This window comes from Ursus americanus, chromosome 34 (assembly GCF_024610735.1).
Source record: "Ursus americanus isolate L20-20 chromosome 34, mUrsAme1.1.p, whole genome shotgun sequence".
Taxonomy (NCBI): domain Eukaryota; kingdom Metazoa; phylum Chordata; class Mammalia; order Carnivora; family Ursidae; genus Ursus; species Ursus americanus.
Window position 1 is genome coordinate 6,148,974 of NC_142160.1, and position 15,870 is coordinate 6,164,843.

Below are 15,870 nucleotides of genomic sequence, written 5' to 3' on the forward strand. Positions count from 1 at the left end.
ATCCCAGGCTGGAAGAGGGGACATCAGACAAAGACAGGAACCTCAACACTGGCCACCTGACATACGCCTGCTTGGTGCTTCCAGCCTCCTGGCCACTGACTCCATCTAGAGGTAGCTGTGGGCCAACCCCTCATCATGAGGACCATCAAACCTGGGGGGGGGGGCGGTGCTGGGTGGATGCCTTTGCCTGCGGTTGTACCAGGAGCGGGCCATGAAGTCCTAAACTTGCGTGGCCTTCCACCTAATGACTTTTGAACTTGATTGTTCAAAGAATGAAAAGAAAGGAAAAGGAGAATTGTATTTTCTCACATTCCTTTGAAGCATTTCCATCTGCTTTACACTGGGTCACTCAGTAGTTATTTCTACTTGATAGTTATTGTCCCTAATTTGTGTGATGCCTTTAAATTGTGCCTTCCCTGGGCACCTGACTGGCTCAGTTGGTAGAAAATGAGACTCTTAATCTTGGGGTCATGAGTTCAAGCCCCACATCAGGCGCGGAGATTACTTAAAATAAAATTAAAAATAAAAGTAAATGAATTGGGCCCTCCCAGTAAGATTGAGACTATGCTCCTTTGTGTTCACCACTCTCTCCTCCGTTTGCCTAGAGCTAAAAGGGCAGCAAACCCCACCCCTGGTTCCCTGCAAAGGAAAACAGCTCAGCCCCTAGCTCTGGCCTTGCCTGATAGTCTTTCCTGGCCCCATGCCAGCCCTATCAGTTATTTGCATATGGATGCCCCTGGGGGGCAAGAGGGAGGCTGGAAGGGGGAGGAAGGGTTGTCTGTGGGGCCCCTGTCCCTTAGGAGAATGAAGTACTCAGCCCAGGAGGAAGACTCAGTGTTCTAGACTTTGGATTGTAAGGGAAGCGATTTTGAAAAGGTTAACCATGGTGGCGCCTGGGTGACTCAGTCAGTTAAGCAACTGAATCTTGATCTCAGCTCAGCTCTTGATCTCAGGGTCTGAGTTCAAGGCCCTGTTGGGCTCCATCCTGGGTGTGGAGCCTACTTAAAAAAAAGGTTAACCTACAGGTATATGACAGTCCATAAAGAAAACAGGTGAGGACTACCAGAAATTACAGCATGGCTCCTCCCTCTTGCTGAAATGGCATATTCTTTTGAATGCTTTGGGTAATTTCACAACACTGAGTGCTCGCTAGGAGCAGCTTTCCATCACTGAGGATGGAAATGAGGGTAATCAGGAATATCCTTCCCGTCTGTACTGCCAGCTCAGATCTCCTCTGTGACCAGCCTCTTTCCCCTTGCCAAGTCCTCATCCCGTCAGAAATCAATTTATTCATGCAAGTGGGACAATGGTCGGCAAATTGAGCAGGAAAAAAATAATAATAAATTCAATTACGCAGCATCTGAGGCTTGAATTCCAGTAAAACAAAACTTCCCGTCTTCCTCCTCCCACTCACGCGAAAGCATTTACGTTGACACAGCGCTATCTGCTGGCATCCTGGACCAGTGCAGCTCATTTCCCTCATTCAGAACACAGGGAGACGTCCATGAAAGCATGGCCACCCTCCTGTCTAGTGTGGTGGTTAAACTTGGCACAGGTCAGAATCATCTTGGGAATTCATTCATTCATTCATTCGTTCGTTCGTTCATTCGTTCACTCATTCATTCATTCGTTCATTCATTAATTCATGGTTTTATTTATTTGAGAGAGAGTGTGCACAAGCCGGGGGAGGGGCAGAGGGAGAGAGAGAGAGAGAGAGGGACAAGCAGACTCCCCCCTGAGCAGGGAGCCTGATGTGGGGCTGAATCCCAGACCCTGAGATCATGACCTGAGCCAAAGTCAGATACTTAACCAATTGAGCCACCCAGGTGCCCCTTGGGGCATCTTTCAAATGGAGACTCCTATAGGCTTTGCCCTGCATCAGTTCTGAGTTGGTGGGTCTAAGATAGGTCCCAGGAACACCTGTATTTTAAACAAACTTCCCAGGTGACTCTTAAGCAGGGAGTCCATGAATTGCATTTTGAGAAAAACTAATGATGGAGAAGTCATAGTGCAATCCACTCTTACAATGTAATCTGGTAAATGCCACAAAGTATGGATAGAGTCTGCTGGGGACACAGAGAAGGGACATCTAATCAGACTCGGGAAGAGACTAGAAAAGCTTCCCAGAAGGTAAGACTCTAGACAAATAGAAGTTGACAAGATGAAGAGGGGAGCAGAGGATCCAGAGAGAGGGCGCGGCAAACACAGAGGCAAGAGGGCATGAAACCACACACAGGTTGTGTGGGAAGCTGGAGCCAAGTGTGGTTGAGAGTCCGGCCCTGCCCTCCTCTGACACTTACTGTGTGATCTTAATTCTTCCCTAACCTCACTGTGCCTTGTGTTTCCTCTGTAAGATAGGGACCATAATAGTATCTACCTCACAGGGTTGTTGTGATGATTGAATATATTAACACATGCAAAGTATTTAACAAAATTGCCTAGCACATAGTAAGATTCACTGGACGTTAGTTATTATTTATTGTCAGACTACTAACTGATGGGTACACTGAGCCATTGCTCCCAATGCTGTACTCTCTGTTTTCTAATTGTACGGCCAGGAGTGCCTGGGTGCCTCCGTCTCTTAAGCCTCTGACTCTTGATTTTGGCTCAGGTCATGATCTTGGAGTCATGAAATTGAGCTCCGTGTCAGGCTCCTCACTGAGTGTGGAGCCTGGTTAAGATCCTCTCTCTCTCCCTCTGCCCCTCACCCCCAGCACTCTCTCTCTCAAAAAAAAAAAAAAAATTTTTTTTTTTTAGAATTGTACATCCATGTCCTTTGCTAAATAACTTTGCAGCACCTCCCACTAGCACAGTGTGGGTTCCTCTCTTCGGCATTCATGCCTTGATCTGGCCAATGCAGTGTGGTGAGACTGGGACCCAGGCAGAGGCTTTAAATGTGCTTGTGAGGTTTGGCTTGCTCTTTTGTGCTTATGCAATTCACCAGCCCCGACCTCGCTGGCCGCTGGGCCTGGAATGATGAAGACCACAGAGCAGACCTGGGCTAGACCTGCAGCCTCAGTTTAGAGGAATGGGGGGCAGTCAACCCACAGGCTTGTGAGCAAGAAAATGGCTGTGCGTCACAGATGTGAAAGCTGTTGTTACAGAGCGTTATTGAAACAACTGCAGATACACTAATGGAGGAAAACATTTTCTGGCCAATTTTTTTACACTTATTCAAAGTCTCTACTAAGCTCCTCGAACTAGGCAGCGTGAGCTGCCCAGGGATCCTAGATCTCTGACAGTACACCAGGCCTTCTCAGCCTTTGTTTGTTTTTGTTTTGTTTAAGATTTAATTTATTTATTTGAGAGAGAGAGCACGAGTGGGGGAAAGAGACAGAGGGAGAGGGAAGCAGAGTCCATGCTGAGCAGTGAGCCCGACGCGGAACTCCACCGGACTTGATCAGGACCCTGAGATAATGGCCGGAGCAGAAGTCAGCTGCTTAACAGACTGAGCCACCCAAGCATCCCTCAGCCTTTGTTAAGAGCAATCAATATAGAGGTTTCCCAACTTGTAGACACTGAGGGGTGACTTTGGGTGTCTTCAGATCCATGAGAAGAGAGGTACTGAGCCGGAAAAGTGGCAGATGCTCAACCCACTTCTGCTTATACCCTTCCTTCCCCTTGGCCAAACTCAGTTCATGGCCCTGACCACAGAGTGACCCAACAAAGCTAAATTTAATTATATGCTTGAAACAGAAGTGGGCCCAACCTGACCTCCAAACATCCTAAGAGCAGCAGTATTCCCAAGGCCATTAGCTTTGTGGAAAGGACCTACAGGAGTGGTCAGGGAATTCTTGGGTCTTTGTTCATTCCTTAGTTGTACCTGATAATCCTGCTTTATTCTAGACAGCAGAGTGGAGAGAGCACTGGGTCAGGAGCCAAAAAAAATTGCTCTGCTGCCTACTTGGCTGACGTGGCGTAAATCACTTAAACTGTCTGTCTCTCAGTTTTCTGTCTGTAAAATGGGGATGATAGGACCTGCCCTCCAACCATTCCTTAGCTGTTGTAAGGATAAAATGAAAAAGTGCTCAAAACTGTAAAGTGAGGGTTGCCTGGCTGGTTCAGTTGGTTGAGTGGGACACTCGAGCTCGCAGTCATGACATCCAGCCTCACGTTGAGGGTGGAGATTACTTTAAAAATAAAAAAATAAAATAAAATAAAATAAAATAAAATAAAATAAAATAAAATAAAATAAAATAAAATAAAATAAAATAAAATAGGGGCGCCTGGGTGGCTCGGTTGGTTAAGCATCTGCGTTCGGCTGAGGCCATGATCTCACGGTCCTGGGATGGATACCCAGCTTGGGCTCCCCTTCAGCGGGGAGTCTGCCTCGCCTTCTGCCCCTCCCCCTGCTCGTGCTCACACTTTCTCAAATAAACTTTAAAAATCTCTAAAAAAGTAAAATGTACATATATATTTTTTAAAAAACTGTAAACTGAAATCTAAATGCTAAGTCCTATCACCTGGAGCTTCATGGGGGCTGGGGGGCTGGGCGGGAGCGGGAAGCTGCGGGAACAGCACCTCCTTCCGCGCGTCGCAGGAACTGCAGCACCCGGGGGCGCAGCCTCGACCGGAGGGAGGAGCCTGAGGCTCAGGCGGCACCGAGCTTCCCCGACTTGAGGTTCCCTCCGTTAGCTGCGTTAGGACTTTCCTCCCGGGTTCAGTTGTACCTCTCGCTCTCCCTTCTCGCGGTCTGACTTCAGTCTGGGCCCGGGGTCGGCACCGCCGCGGAGAATCCTCCACCCGAGCTGTGATCGTTCCTTACCCGGTGTCGGGATGCATTCCTCACGGGGCGCCTTTGGGCGGGGGGGAGCTCCTGAGACGTTTAGCACACATTCGGTTCTAGCAGAGGGCATCTTTAAACGTTTCTTTTGGTTTGGTTTGGTTTGGCTTTTGCTCATCAGTTAGTGCTTGCTGAGAAATCAGTATTCCTCGCCTGCTGCACCACAAAGGTTGAGTGAATTAGAAGCCCGGGGCAAAACTGCAAAGACTGTTTGTCTTGGGGGTCCTTTTCTGTACAGGGTTTTTTGTTTGTTTTGTTTTTGTTTTAAGCACCAAGAGCCTAGGACCAGGTTGTTCTCGAAACCCTTCCCATGACACGCAGATCCTCACGGTGCCCCAAGGCATCACAGTTCTAACTACTAGGACTAATTTGAGTTATTAACTTTTTAAAAGTTATTTGCTACACGATAGTATCTGAATGTGCTAACAGGTTCGCCTCTTAATAGCAGTCTGTGGACTCTTGAGGCAAAGGTGGGGAGGCGGGGAGAGAGGAGAAGAAAGAGAATTTCAATTTCAAATAAAAAGAGTTGCCTAAAGAGATTATCTGTAGACCTAGACTTACATGTACAGGACGATGGGGCACCCATCGCGAAGAGCCTCAGCGCCTGCTCTGAGACAGCCGCGATCACCCTTGGCTGCGGAGGAGAGTAAGTCTCAGCAAGGTGAGGAGTTCGCTCAGGTCTGTAGAACCGGGCCCAGGACTCGGCTCTTGGACTTTGCTCCTCATCCTGCGGTAGGGAATATCCGATGAGGCAGACGTTGCAAATACAGACTGAAAAGAGATACGGATATTTAAAAGAATTGTTCGCAGATTTTAATTTTCCTTTTTTTATGACTATTATTATTATTTAGTATTATTTGCTTGATTTGTTTTGCAGCAATCTTTAAGATCCTCGTCTCCTGCTCACTGGAAGGCAGACTCAGCTTTGCTGTGTTCACCGTTCTAGTCCTAAAACCAGACCTGACCTTCTGTAAATACTAATTGAAACAAACAAAAATGAATCAATCAATATGAATAACAAAAAGGCGATGTTATCAATTATGCCTCAATAAAGCTGAAAAAAATGGGCTGAGAAAAATCCACTGTCAATTTTTTTTAAGTGATTTTATGTTAAATTGGATTTGTTTTATTCTTAATATGAGATGGGGATAAAAATTATATAGGTTCGTTACATTTTTTTCAAATGAAACAGAAAAGTGAAACAAAAAAATTAACACATGACACCCATTAGGACCGCACGCACACAGAAAAGAGGCACGTGAGGACAGAGTAAGAAAGTGGCCTTGTGGGGCGCCTGGGTGACTCAGGTCAGGATCTCAGGGTCCTGGGATGGAGCCCCGCTGTCTGCCCAGCAGGGGGTCCACATCTCCTTCCCCCCCCCAACTTCATGCTCTCTCTTTCAAATAAATAAAATCTTAAAAAAAAAAAAAAAAGTGCCATGTGCAAGCCCAGAAGAGAGCTCTCACCAGACACCAGTCCCGATGACGCCTTGATCTTGGACTTCTAGCCTCCAGAACTGTGAGAAAATAACAAGTGAAGCAGCTCAGATTATGGCATTTTGTTGCGGCAACTGGAGCAGACCAACACAGGATATATGTCTACATTTCTCTTGAGTAAATGGTAGACATGCATTTAACTTTACAAGAAATTGCCTAACTGTTTTCGAGAATAGCTGTATCATTTTGTGTTGTCATCAGCAATGTAGGAGAACTGTATCCTTACATCCTCGTCAATACTTGCTGTTACTTGGTGGGTTTTTTTTTATTTTTATTTATTTTTATTTTTATTTTTTTATTTTTTTAAAGATTTATTTATTTGACAGAGAGAGAGACAGCCAGCAAGAGAGGGAACACAGGCAGGGGAAGTGGGAGAGGAAGAAGCAGGCTCATAGCAGAGGAGCCTGATGTGGGGCTCGATCCCATAACGCCGGGATCACGCCCTGAGCCGAAGGCAGACGCTTAACCGCTGTGCCACCCAGGCGCCCCGGGTTTTTTTTTTTTTAATTTAATTTAATTTAATTTAATTTAATTTTTATTTCTTAAGATTTTTATTTATCCATTTGAGAGACACAGAGCACGAGTTGGGGGAGGGGCAGAGGGAGAAGCAGACTCCCCACTAAGCAAGTAGCCTAATACGAAGCTCAATCCCCAGACCTTGGAATCATGACCTGAGCAGAAGACAGACGCTTAAGCGACTGAGCCACACGGGCGTCCCAATATTGAGTGTTTTATGCATAAACACGGTATGTTTAACCATTTATTTAGGTCTCTATAATTTTTCTTGGAAATATTTTGTAGTTTTCAGTATTCATTCTTTGTACTCAATTTGTTAGAATTACCCCTATTTTTTTTTATTTTAATATTACCACAAAGGGCATTTTAAAAACTTTTTATTTGTATTTGTCTGTTGCTAGTGCATAGAAATCCCATTGTTTCTCTGTGTTTGATCCTGACTGAATCTTGTAACTGGAACTCATTAGTTCTAGTAGCTTTCTTGTAGATTTCCTTGGGATTTTCTATATACATGCTCATTTTTTAAAAAGATTATTTATTTATTTATTTATTTGAGAGAGAGAGAGAGCATGAGCAGGGTGAGTGGCAGAGAGAGAAGCAGGCTCCCCACTTAGCAGGGACCCCGATTCCGGACTCGATCCCAGGACCCAGGGATCATGACCTGAGCCGAAGGCAGATGCTTAACCAACTGAGCCAGCCAGGCGCCCCTACATGTTCTCATTTTAACAGTACCCCACAGGTCTACATGCATAGGTATTACAGTAATGTCTTAGAGATGTATCACTCCAATGGATCATATTTTATTTTTTTATTAATCAATTAATTAATTTTTGTTTAAATCTTGGGAAACATTTAGCATCAGTATAAAAAAGCCTTCCTCAGGGCACCTGGGTGGCTCAGTCGGTTGAGCATCCAACTCTTGGTTTTGGCTTAGGTCATGACCTCAGGGTCGTGAGATAGGCTCCAAGCTAGCAGAGTCTGCTTGAGATTCTCTCCCTTTTCCTCTCCCTTCCTCTCTGCCCCCTTTTCCACACCCCGGGCTCTAAATTAATTAATTAATTAAATCTTTTTTTAAAAATTTATTTATCTATTTGAAAGAGAGAACGAGAGGGAGCACAAGCAGGGGGAGCAGGAGAGGGAGAAGCAGGCTCTTCATTGAGCAGGGACCCCAATGCCAGGTTCGATCCCAGGACCTTGGGATCATGACCAGAGCCAAAGGCAGACACTTAACCAACTGAGCCACCCAGGCACCCCTAAATAAATAAAATCTTTTTTTTTTTTTTAAAAGCTTTCCTCTTTGTTTTCGTTCTCCCCTCTGAATGCCATTACATGGCATTTCATTATACGCGTGAACCACACTTGAGTTGACCAGTGAGTACCACTTTAAGGGTTTTTTTGTTGTTGTTGTTGGGGGGGGGGAGTTGTTTTTTAATCAGGAAGGCAACTTTCTCTTTTCTTTCTTTTCTTCTTTTTTTTTTTAACCTTTTGACTGCCTTCTCTCATTTCTCCTACTCTCCACCCTTGCCTCTGGCAACCACCACCAATCTGTTTTCTCTATTAGCTTGGCTTTTTGTTGCTGTTGTTGTTTGAGATTGCCCATAGCAGAGAGAACATACAGTATTTGACTTCACTTAGCATAATGCCCTCAAGGTCCATCTGCACTGTGGCAAATGGCGAGAACTCATTCTTTTCACAGCTGAATAACATTCCATGGCATACACCACAATTTCTTTATCAATTCTTCCATCAGTGGACACGTAGGTTGCTTCCATATCCTGGCTACTGTAACTAATACTGCAGTGAATATGAGGGTGTGTATAACTTTTCACTCTAGTGCTTTTGTTTTCTTCTGACAAAAACCCAGATGTGGGGTTGCTGAATCGCACGGGAGTTCTAGTTCCAATATTTTGAGAAACCTCCATAGTGCACAGTGTTTTTCATAGTGGCTGCATTGACATTCCCACCAATGGGGCACAAGGGTTCTCTTTTCTCCAACTCTTTGCCAATGTTTGTTATTTCTGGTCTTCAGCCATCATCATATAGCCATTCTGACAGGTGTGAGATGGTATCTCATTGTGGTTTTGATTTGCATTCCCCTGATGATTAATGCTGTTGAGCGTCTTTTCATGTACCTACATGTTGGCCATCTGTAGGTCTTTGGGAAAATGAAATACCATTGCATGAATAGACTTCATTTTATTTATCCATTCATCCGTTGAAGGAGGTTTGAGCTGCTTCTACCTTCTGGCTATTTTGAGCAATGTTGCTATAAACATTCATGTACAAGTTTTTGCATAGACATAAAACTTCGTTTCCCTTGGGTATATACCCAGGAGTGGAATTGGGCTAAATTGGTGTTTAGTTGAGAAATTGCCAGATTATTTTTCAAAATTACTGTACCATTTTATACTTCCACCAGCAGTGCATGAGAATTCCGGTTTCTCCACATCTTCACCAACACCTGCTGTGATCTGACTTTATTTTAACCTCCTCCTTACTTTTCAATTTTTCTTTTTCCTTACCTCCTTCACTTGCTTCCCTATTTCCTCTCCTCCCTTGCACAAATCATCAGAATTTCTAATATTACGGAGACCCTAAAATAGTTCCACCAAGGAGGCCTTTCCCCTGTGTTTTCTTCGATCCTAAACTCCTCTTCCATTAAAATCGCTATTGGTCTCTAAACCCACATTTCTACTATCTTTGAATTTCTAATCCTTAGCAGCCAACCCCCATCTAAATGCATTGTACTCCATCAGTGTTTCTAAGGATCTCAGGGTTTGAAAGAACCTTAAAAGTTCCTAATCTAATTCATTTTGTTTAATGAAGGATGGAGGTAGAAAGAAGACTGAATAAAAAGAATGTGCGAAACAAGAAAAGAGGGAAGCAGAGAGAGGGGAAGAGAAGGAGGACCGAGTATACACCTGACATTTTACATACATCATCTTATTCGAATCTCACAATGACCCCATAGATTGGTGTTATCCTCCCCCTGTTTCATAAATGAGGTTACTGGAGCTAAGAGAAGTTAATTATTTTGTTCAAGGTCCTTCAGCTTGTGAGAGTCAAATTTAGCTGCCTGCAACTCCAAATCCTGGGATCCAAGAAACTCTTGAATTTCAAGGAGGAGGATTACCCTCAAGGGTGTATGATGACCTTTTCCCTTGGTCCTGGGACAGACATGCCCTGGATGGACCACAGCTTTGGAAATGAGGGGGCATTATTAGGAGAATAACACAGTGTCTTATTTCTGAAAGGAGTCAGCGCTATGATGGGAGTAGTTTTGTCTGAAAGGACAGGTGATGCCTCAGGCGAGGAGAACATAGGCTAGGAAATTGGCCAAGGTTATGGTATTTGTCACCTGGAAGGAATGCCAAAGTTAGATATGTGAGATAGTATGGAAAATTCCAAGCGAAAACTTCAGAACATGGGTTACCTCAGTACCAAAGGAAGCTACTCATATTTCTGCAAGCTATTCAAAGAGCAGTAGCAATTTATAAAAATAGACAGAACAAGGTCATTACACAACCAAGTTCATTTGTTTCATTTTGCCTTTGACTTCTAGGGGTTGCTTCTGAAAACATTTTTAAAAATTACGTCTGGGGGTGCCTGGGTGGCTCAGTTGGTAAGGCATCTGACTCTTCATTTCGGCTCAGGGTGGTGATCTTGGGGTTGTGAGATGGAACCCCGTGATGGGCTCCCTGCTCAGCAGGCAGTCTGTTTCTCTCCTGATCCCTCGCCCTGCTCGCTCTAGCTCTCTCTCTCTCTCTGTCTCATTTTCAAATAAATAAATAAATAAATCTTAAAAAAAAAAAAAAAAGTCTTGTTGCAGAGTTAACAAAGTCAAATCTATAAACCATAACCAGAGAAGTCTGATCTCAGGTGCCTGGGTGGCTCAGTCAGTTAAGCGTCTGCCTTCGGCTCAGGTTACGATCCCAGGGTCCTGGGATCCAGCCCTGCATCAGGCTCTGCGCTCAGTGGGGAGTCTGCCTCTCCCCCTGCCTCTCCAATAGCTCGTGTGCTCTCTCTCTCTCAAATAAATAAATAAAAAAAAATTTTTTTTTTTTTGAAGAGAAGTCTGATCTCCATCTCTGTCTCTCTGCCCCTTTCCCTCCTCCCCCTAGAGGTAATGGGGTTTTTGTTGTGCTTTGTTTTGTTTTTTTACAAACTCACAACCCTGAAATCAAGACCTGAGCTGACAGGTGGTGATGGCAGGGTCATGGGTTGGAGCCTTGCATTGGGCTCCATGCTCAGCAAAGAGTTGGCTTGAGATTCTCTCTCCCTCTCCCTCTGCCCCTCCGCTTGTGCTCTCTCTCTCTGAAACAAATAAATCTTAAAAGAAAGAAAGAAAGAAAGAAAAAAGACCTAAGCTGACATCAAGACCTGAGCTGAGATCAAGAGTCAGACACTTAACCAACTGAGCCACCCAGGAGTCCCTGGGGTGTGGTTTTTCCCCCATACTTTAAAAAAAAAATATTTGTCAGAGAGAGAGAAGCACAATCAGGGGGAGCAGGAGGCAGAGGGAGCGGGAGAAGCAGGCTCCCCAGTGAGCAGGGAGCCCGATGCGGGACTTCATCCCAGAACTCTGAGATCATGACCAGAGTTGAAGGCAGACACTTCACCGACTGAGCCACCCAGGTGTCCCTTCATTTGTTCTTTTAACTTTGTTTTTATCTATTTCCTTTTTTTAAAAAGTAATCTCAATGACCAAGGTGGGACTTGAACTCATGACCCTGAGACCAAGAGTCGCATGCTGTACTGACTGAGCCAGCCAAGCACCTCTTATCTATTTTTTACAAAATATAAGGTATATTCATCTCTTCTTCCCCCTCTAGTTAAATGGTAGTTTATTACCTTCAGTTTTGCCACCTTGCTTTTTTCCACTGGAGATCATGTCCTAGCAGTATACAGAGGTATTTCTTTCTTTTTTTTGTGAATGTGTGTTTATAGCTCTTGCCTATTTCCCACAAGGTGACGGTTTTCCTTTTCTTCTCCATCTTTTTAAGCCCTTCATATATTAGGGATGTTTACAGTGATGGGCTGGAGGTGGCTAGTGGCAGCTTACAAGTGCTGATTGTTAAATCGTCAGGAATTCTGTGACCAAGTTGATGCCACATCGGTACAGTTGAGCGCATTTTGGGAATTTAAAATCTGTTCTGGTGGGAATATTTACACCACAGTGATGGGCAAATCCTGTGAATCAGGAAGTCCTCCTTGCCTTCTAGGACACAACCACTGGACATCAATCTCCTCTAAGTTGGAAATATTTTTTCCCAGTTTTTAACTTGTCTTTTTGTTTTGCTTATGATGTGTTTTGCTATGCAAAAATTTTATTGTCGCTGTTGTTTTGGATAATGCAAATTTCAGTCTTTTCCTTAATTGCCTCTGGATTTTGAGTTTGGAAAATTTCTCCAATCCTTCCATGACAGAGGCATCCGCTCGTAGTTCCTTCTAGTACTTATATAGCTTTATTTCTTTTTTTTTTTTTTAAAGATTTTATTTATTTATGTGACAGAGAGACAGCCAGCGAGAGAGGGAACACAGCAGAGGGAGTGGGAGAGGAAGAAGCAGGCTCATAGCGGAGGAGCCTGATGTGGGACTCGATCCCTGTACGCCAGGATCACGCCCTGAGCCGAAGGCAGACGCTTTAACGACTGCGCTACCCAGGCGCCCCTATAGCTTTATTTCTTTAAAAAAATTTTTAAAATCTTTGACCCATTTGGAATTCATCTTGTGTGGAGAAACAGATATGATTGTCTGGCTATCCATTTACCCCCATACTATTTTTGAAGAGCGCCTTTTTCTTCCACTGATTTGAGATGCCACCTTGATCACATATTAAATTTCCAGATGCAATTATTTTCAGATCTTTCTACTTTGTTTCTTTTATTAATCTATGTATTCATGTCCCAATACCTTAATCTTATTATACAGGACTTATCATGTTTTAATAACTGGTAGGGCTAGCCTCTCTTCATTTTCTTCTTTCTCGGGGCTTTCCCAAATATTCTTGCTTATTTAATCATCCACGTGAGCGTTATAATAAAATCGTCTTAACCCTAGGCTCCTTCTTTGATTGTTTCTGCCAAGTGTTAAAAAAAATATGGCCTTGTATTTTCTGACGTGTGACTCTTCTGGTCTGTACCCCCACTTTAGTCGAGACCTTCTCTTTCTTTTCCCCTTGATGTCCTTGTTCTAGATAATTTGAATTCTACTCCCAGACGTTTCTTCGCAGAGAAAGCATTTTGTAAATGTCATCTAGCACTTTATGAAGTCACTAATTCTGTTGCTAAATGGCTATGGGATTTAGAATAAAACCATTTCCAGATTTTTTCAGCTATACACTGTAAATAAAAAAACATTCTATTTCATAGGGGTTTTGTTTTGTACAATTAGAAATCATTTTCAGTCCGTTCTCAATCACACCTATCAGCAGAACTGGACCCCCGTAAGCACTCCCTCCCTGAAACCTCTCCTCCTCAAACTCCCTGTTTCTTCCTCAGCCTCCAAATGGTGGAGAGCCCCAGAACTCAGATTTCAGACCCCTTCTCCTCTCATCTAAACTCACTCCCTAAGTGAGTTTATACTATGTTGAGACTCTAAATGAGGACCCCTGAATTTTATATCTCCAGCCTGGACCTGCACTACGTCCTCAAAAATTTGTACCTCTAACCGCTTCCTTATCAACTCTCGGATGTCTCAAAGGTGTCTCCAATTTAACCTACCCCAAAACAACTCTGATACTCTCCCCAAACCTGTTTCCCTTACAGTCTTCCCAATCTCAGTTAATGACACTTCTGTTCTCGTAGCTGAGGGAAAAACTTTTTGTCCACTCCCGAATCCACAAAGCCCTGGGTTCACTCATGTGACCACAGGTGGCAGTTCAGCACGAAAAGCTGGAATGACTGGGACAGCTGGGTCTCTCTCCACACTGGTCTGTCTAGGGCTTCTTCAGACCCTGGCTTGGGCGGGATTCCTAGAGGGCAGGCCCCAGCATACAATCTCTTCTTGACTTACAGCTTCTGATGTACCCGTATGAGCTCTCTACCACTGGAGCCAGGGAAGCAGTGAGGAACTGGCCCCAGGAATGCCTATGTATGGTGAAATGACTTTGCGGGGCCCGCCGCCAGATCCCCCACAGTTTAGCAGTTACTTACTCATTTGTAATCAACAAACTTTAGCAACGCAGCAGTTAAGTTGGCAGCTTTGCGGGGCCTGTTGATGTGACCACAACACTCAGCTCTTCCTCCCCAATGACAGGATGATTCCTCAGCTATTTTGTCTAAAGACTTGTTTCTAAGGCAATTTCCCCCAGGATTTTCTTTCAGGGCTCTTTTGCAGCTAAAAGCTCACATGTCCCCGGCTTTGGGAATTAGAAGTTCTTTCTCTACACATTCAGGTTTCCTAGTGTTTCACAACTTGTACCTGCCCAGACTTTTCCCTTCTTTTGTTAGTTCTGTTTCATACATTTTCCAATCCATTCATTCCTGTTTTTTTTTTCTTACATAATCCCTTCCTTTGATTTCCTGGGGTTATTTTCATGTCCTTTTTCTAACTACACGAATTGAATGTTTAATTCATTTGTTTTCATTCTTTCTTAATCATGAATATTACAAGCTATTAAATTTCTTTTTTTATAGATATTAACTCATTTATTTGAAAGAGAGGGAGAGAGAGACAGACAGGAAGAGAGAGAGCACACAAGCGAGCATGAGGGGGCAGGGAGCCCAACTCGGAACTCAATCTCAGGACCCTGAGATCATTACCTGAGCCCAAGGCAGACGCTCAACCAACTGAGCCACCCAGGCAACCCCAAGCTATTAAATTTCTAGGTACACTGCCTTCTACCTGTTAAATCCCCCCATCCAGTCACCCAGCTTAGATACGCTTACCCTGTAGCTGGCATTGTACTTTACACACATTATTTTTACAACCCATACTAATCTTCAATGCCCATTTTACATATGAAATACGCACTCAGATGTCTGTCTTGGGGCGCCTGGCGGGCTCAGTCAAAAAAGCATGCAATTCTTGATCTCAGGGTTGTGAGTTCAAGCCCCACATTGGCTGTAGAGATTACTAAAAAAAAAAAAAAGTTATTAATTAATTAATTTTAAAAATGTCTGTCTTGTGTTTCTATTCCTGGGACATTTGAACATTCAGTTTGAAGGCATTTCCCTAGCCTGTGCCCCTCTCACTGTATCTTCTACTTCAATACTCACAGCAAATGCCAGTTCTTCAGAGTAAAGTTTAGTAAAGCACCGACCCCCTGATCTAAAACAGCCTCCCTCCACACTTTCGCACATTCTATTTTATTTTGCTCATAGCACTATCTCAAATTATCTTGTTCATTTGTTTCCTTGCGATGATCTGCCTCCACCACTTAACTTTAAACTCCAAGGAGTAGACATTGTTGTCTTGTTCAACACTGCATTCCTGGGGCTCCTCGGAGTACCTGGCGCGCAGTAGGCGTAAGTAAATCTTTATGGAATCAATGCATTGTCGAAAGCAAATAATGCAGCTCTTAGAGGATGCGGCACTTCGAGACTCTGCTGAGTAAAATCAACAGCTACTTTTGAATCTGAAAGTGTGATCCTGGGACGTAAGAGGCATCCCTCCATAGATGTGCCTTAGAGCAGCTCACTCAATTTCAGCTGGGTGTCCCCTCCTGTGAGAAGAGGAGGAAATGATCATAGTCACCGTGATTCTGCACAGATACAAACGTACCTCACAAACCAGCGTGAAAGCAAGAGAGGAGGAGGAGAGGTCGCCCAGCAGCACAGGGGGCAGGGAAGTGAAGGCTGGGGGGAGGAGGAACGGTCTGGTGACCCGGGATTGGTGGCGAGGGGGCGCAGGGCTTGGGAGTGGCGAGAGGGAGCGCCTGGGCGGGATGGGGTGGACCTGAGGGAGCCGGGGGGCATGAAGGGGGCGCTGAGGAAGCCTCCAGGGCCAGCGGCGGCGGGGGGCGACGAGGGGGCGCGGAGGGGCGCGGGCGGGGGTCTCTGACGCCCTGGCGAGGGGCGCGGCGTGCCGGAGCCGGGCGGGAGCGGGCGGGAGCGGGCGGGGAGGGGCGGGACG

The 15,870-nt window shown here is 44.7% G+C and overlaps 1 protein-coding gene across 7 annotated transcripts in view; it reads right to left on the reverse strand.

Moving 5' to 3' along the window:
* RCL1 (RNA terminal phosphate cyclase like 1) overlaps positions 1–15,703 on the reverse strand; it is a 90,492-nt gene extending 74,789 nt beyond the window's left edge. For 3 of the 7 annotated variants that reach the window (XM_087858814.1, XM_087858819.1, XM_087858821.1), the window contains exons 1-3: positions 15,520–15,703; positions 14,770–14,871; positions 5,345–5,554 (exon numbers count right to left, since the gene is read on the reverse strand). In XM_087858814.1, coding sequence (XP_087714940.1) covers positions 5,345–5,369 — 25 coding nt within the window. In that variant the 5' untranslated portion in view covers positions 5,370–5,554; positions 14,770–14,871; positions 15,520–15,703. Of the gene's footprint in view, positions 1–5,344; positions 5,555–6,249; positions 6,353–14,769; positions 14,872–15,180; positions 15,197–15,247; positions 15,479–15,519 lie in introns of those variants that run through there. The other 4 variants (XM_087858816.1, XM_087858820.1, XM_087858815.1 and 1 more) reach the window with 3 other exon arrangements.
* Positions 15,704–15,870: the final 167 nt, after the last annotated feature.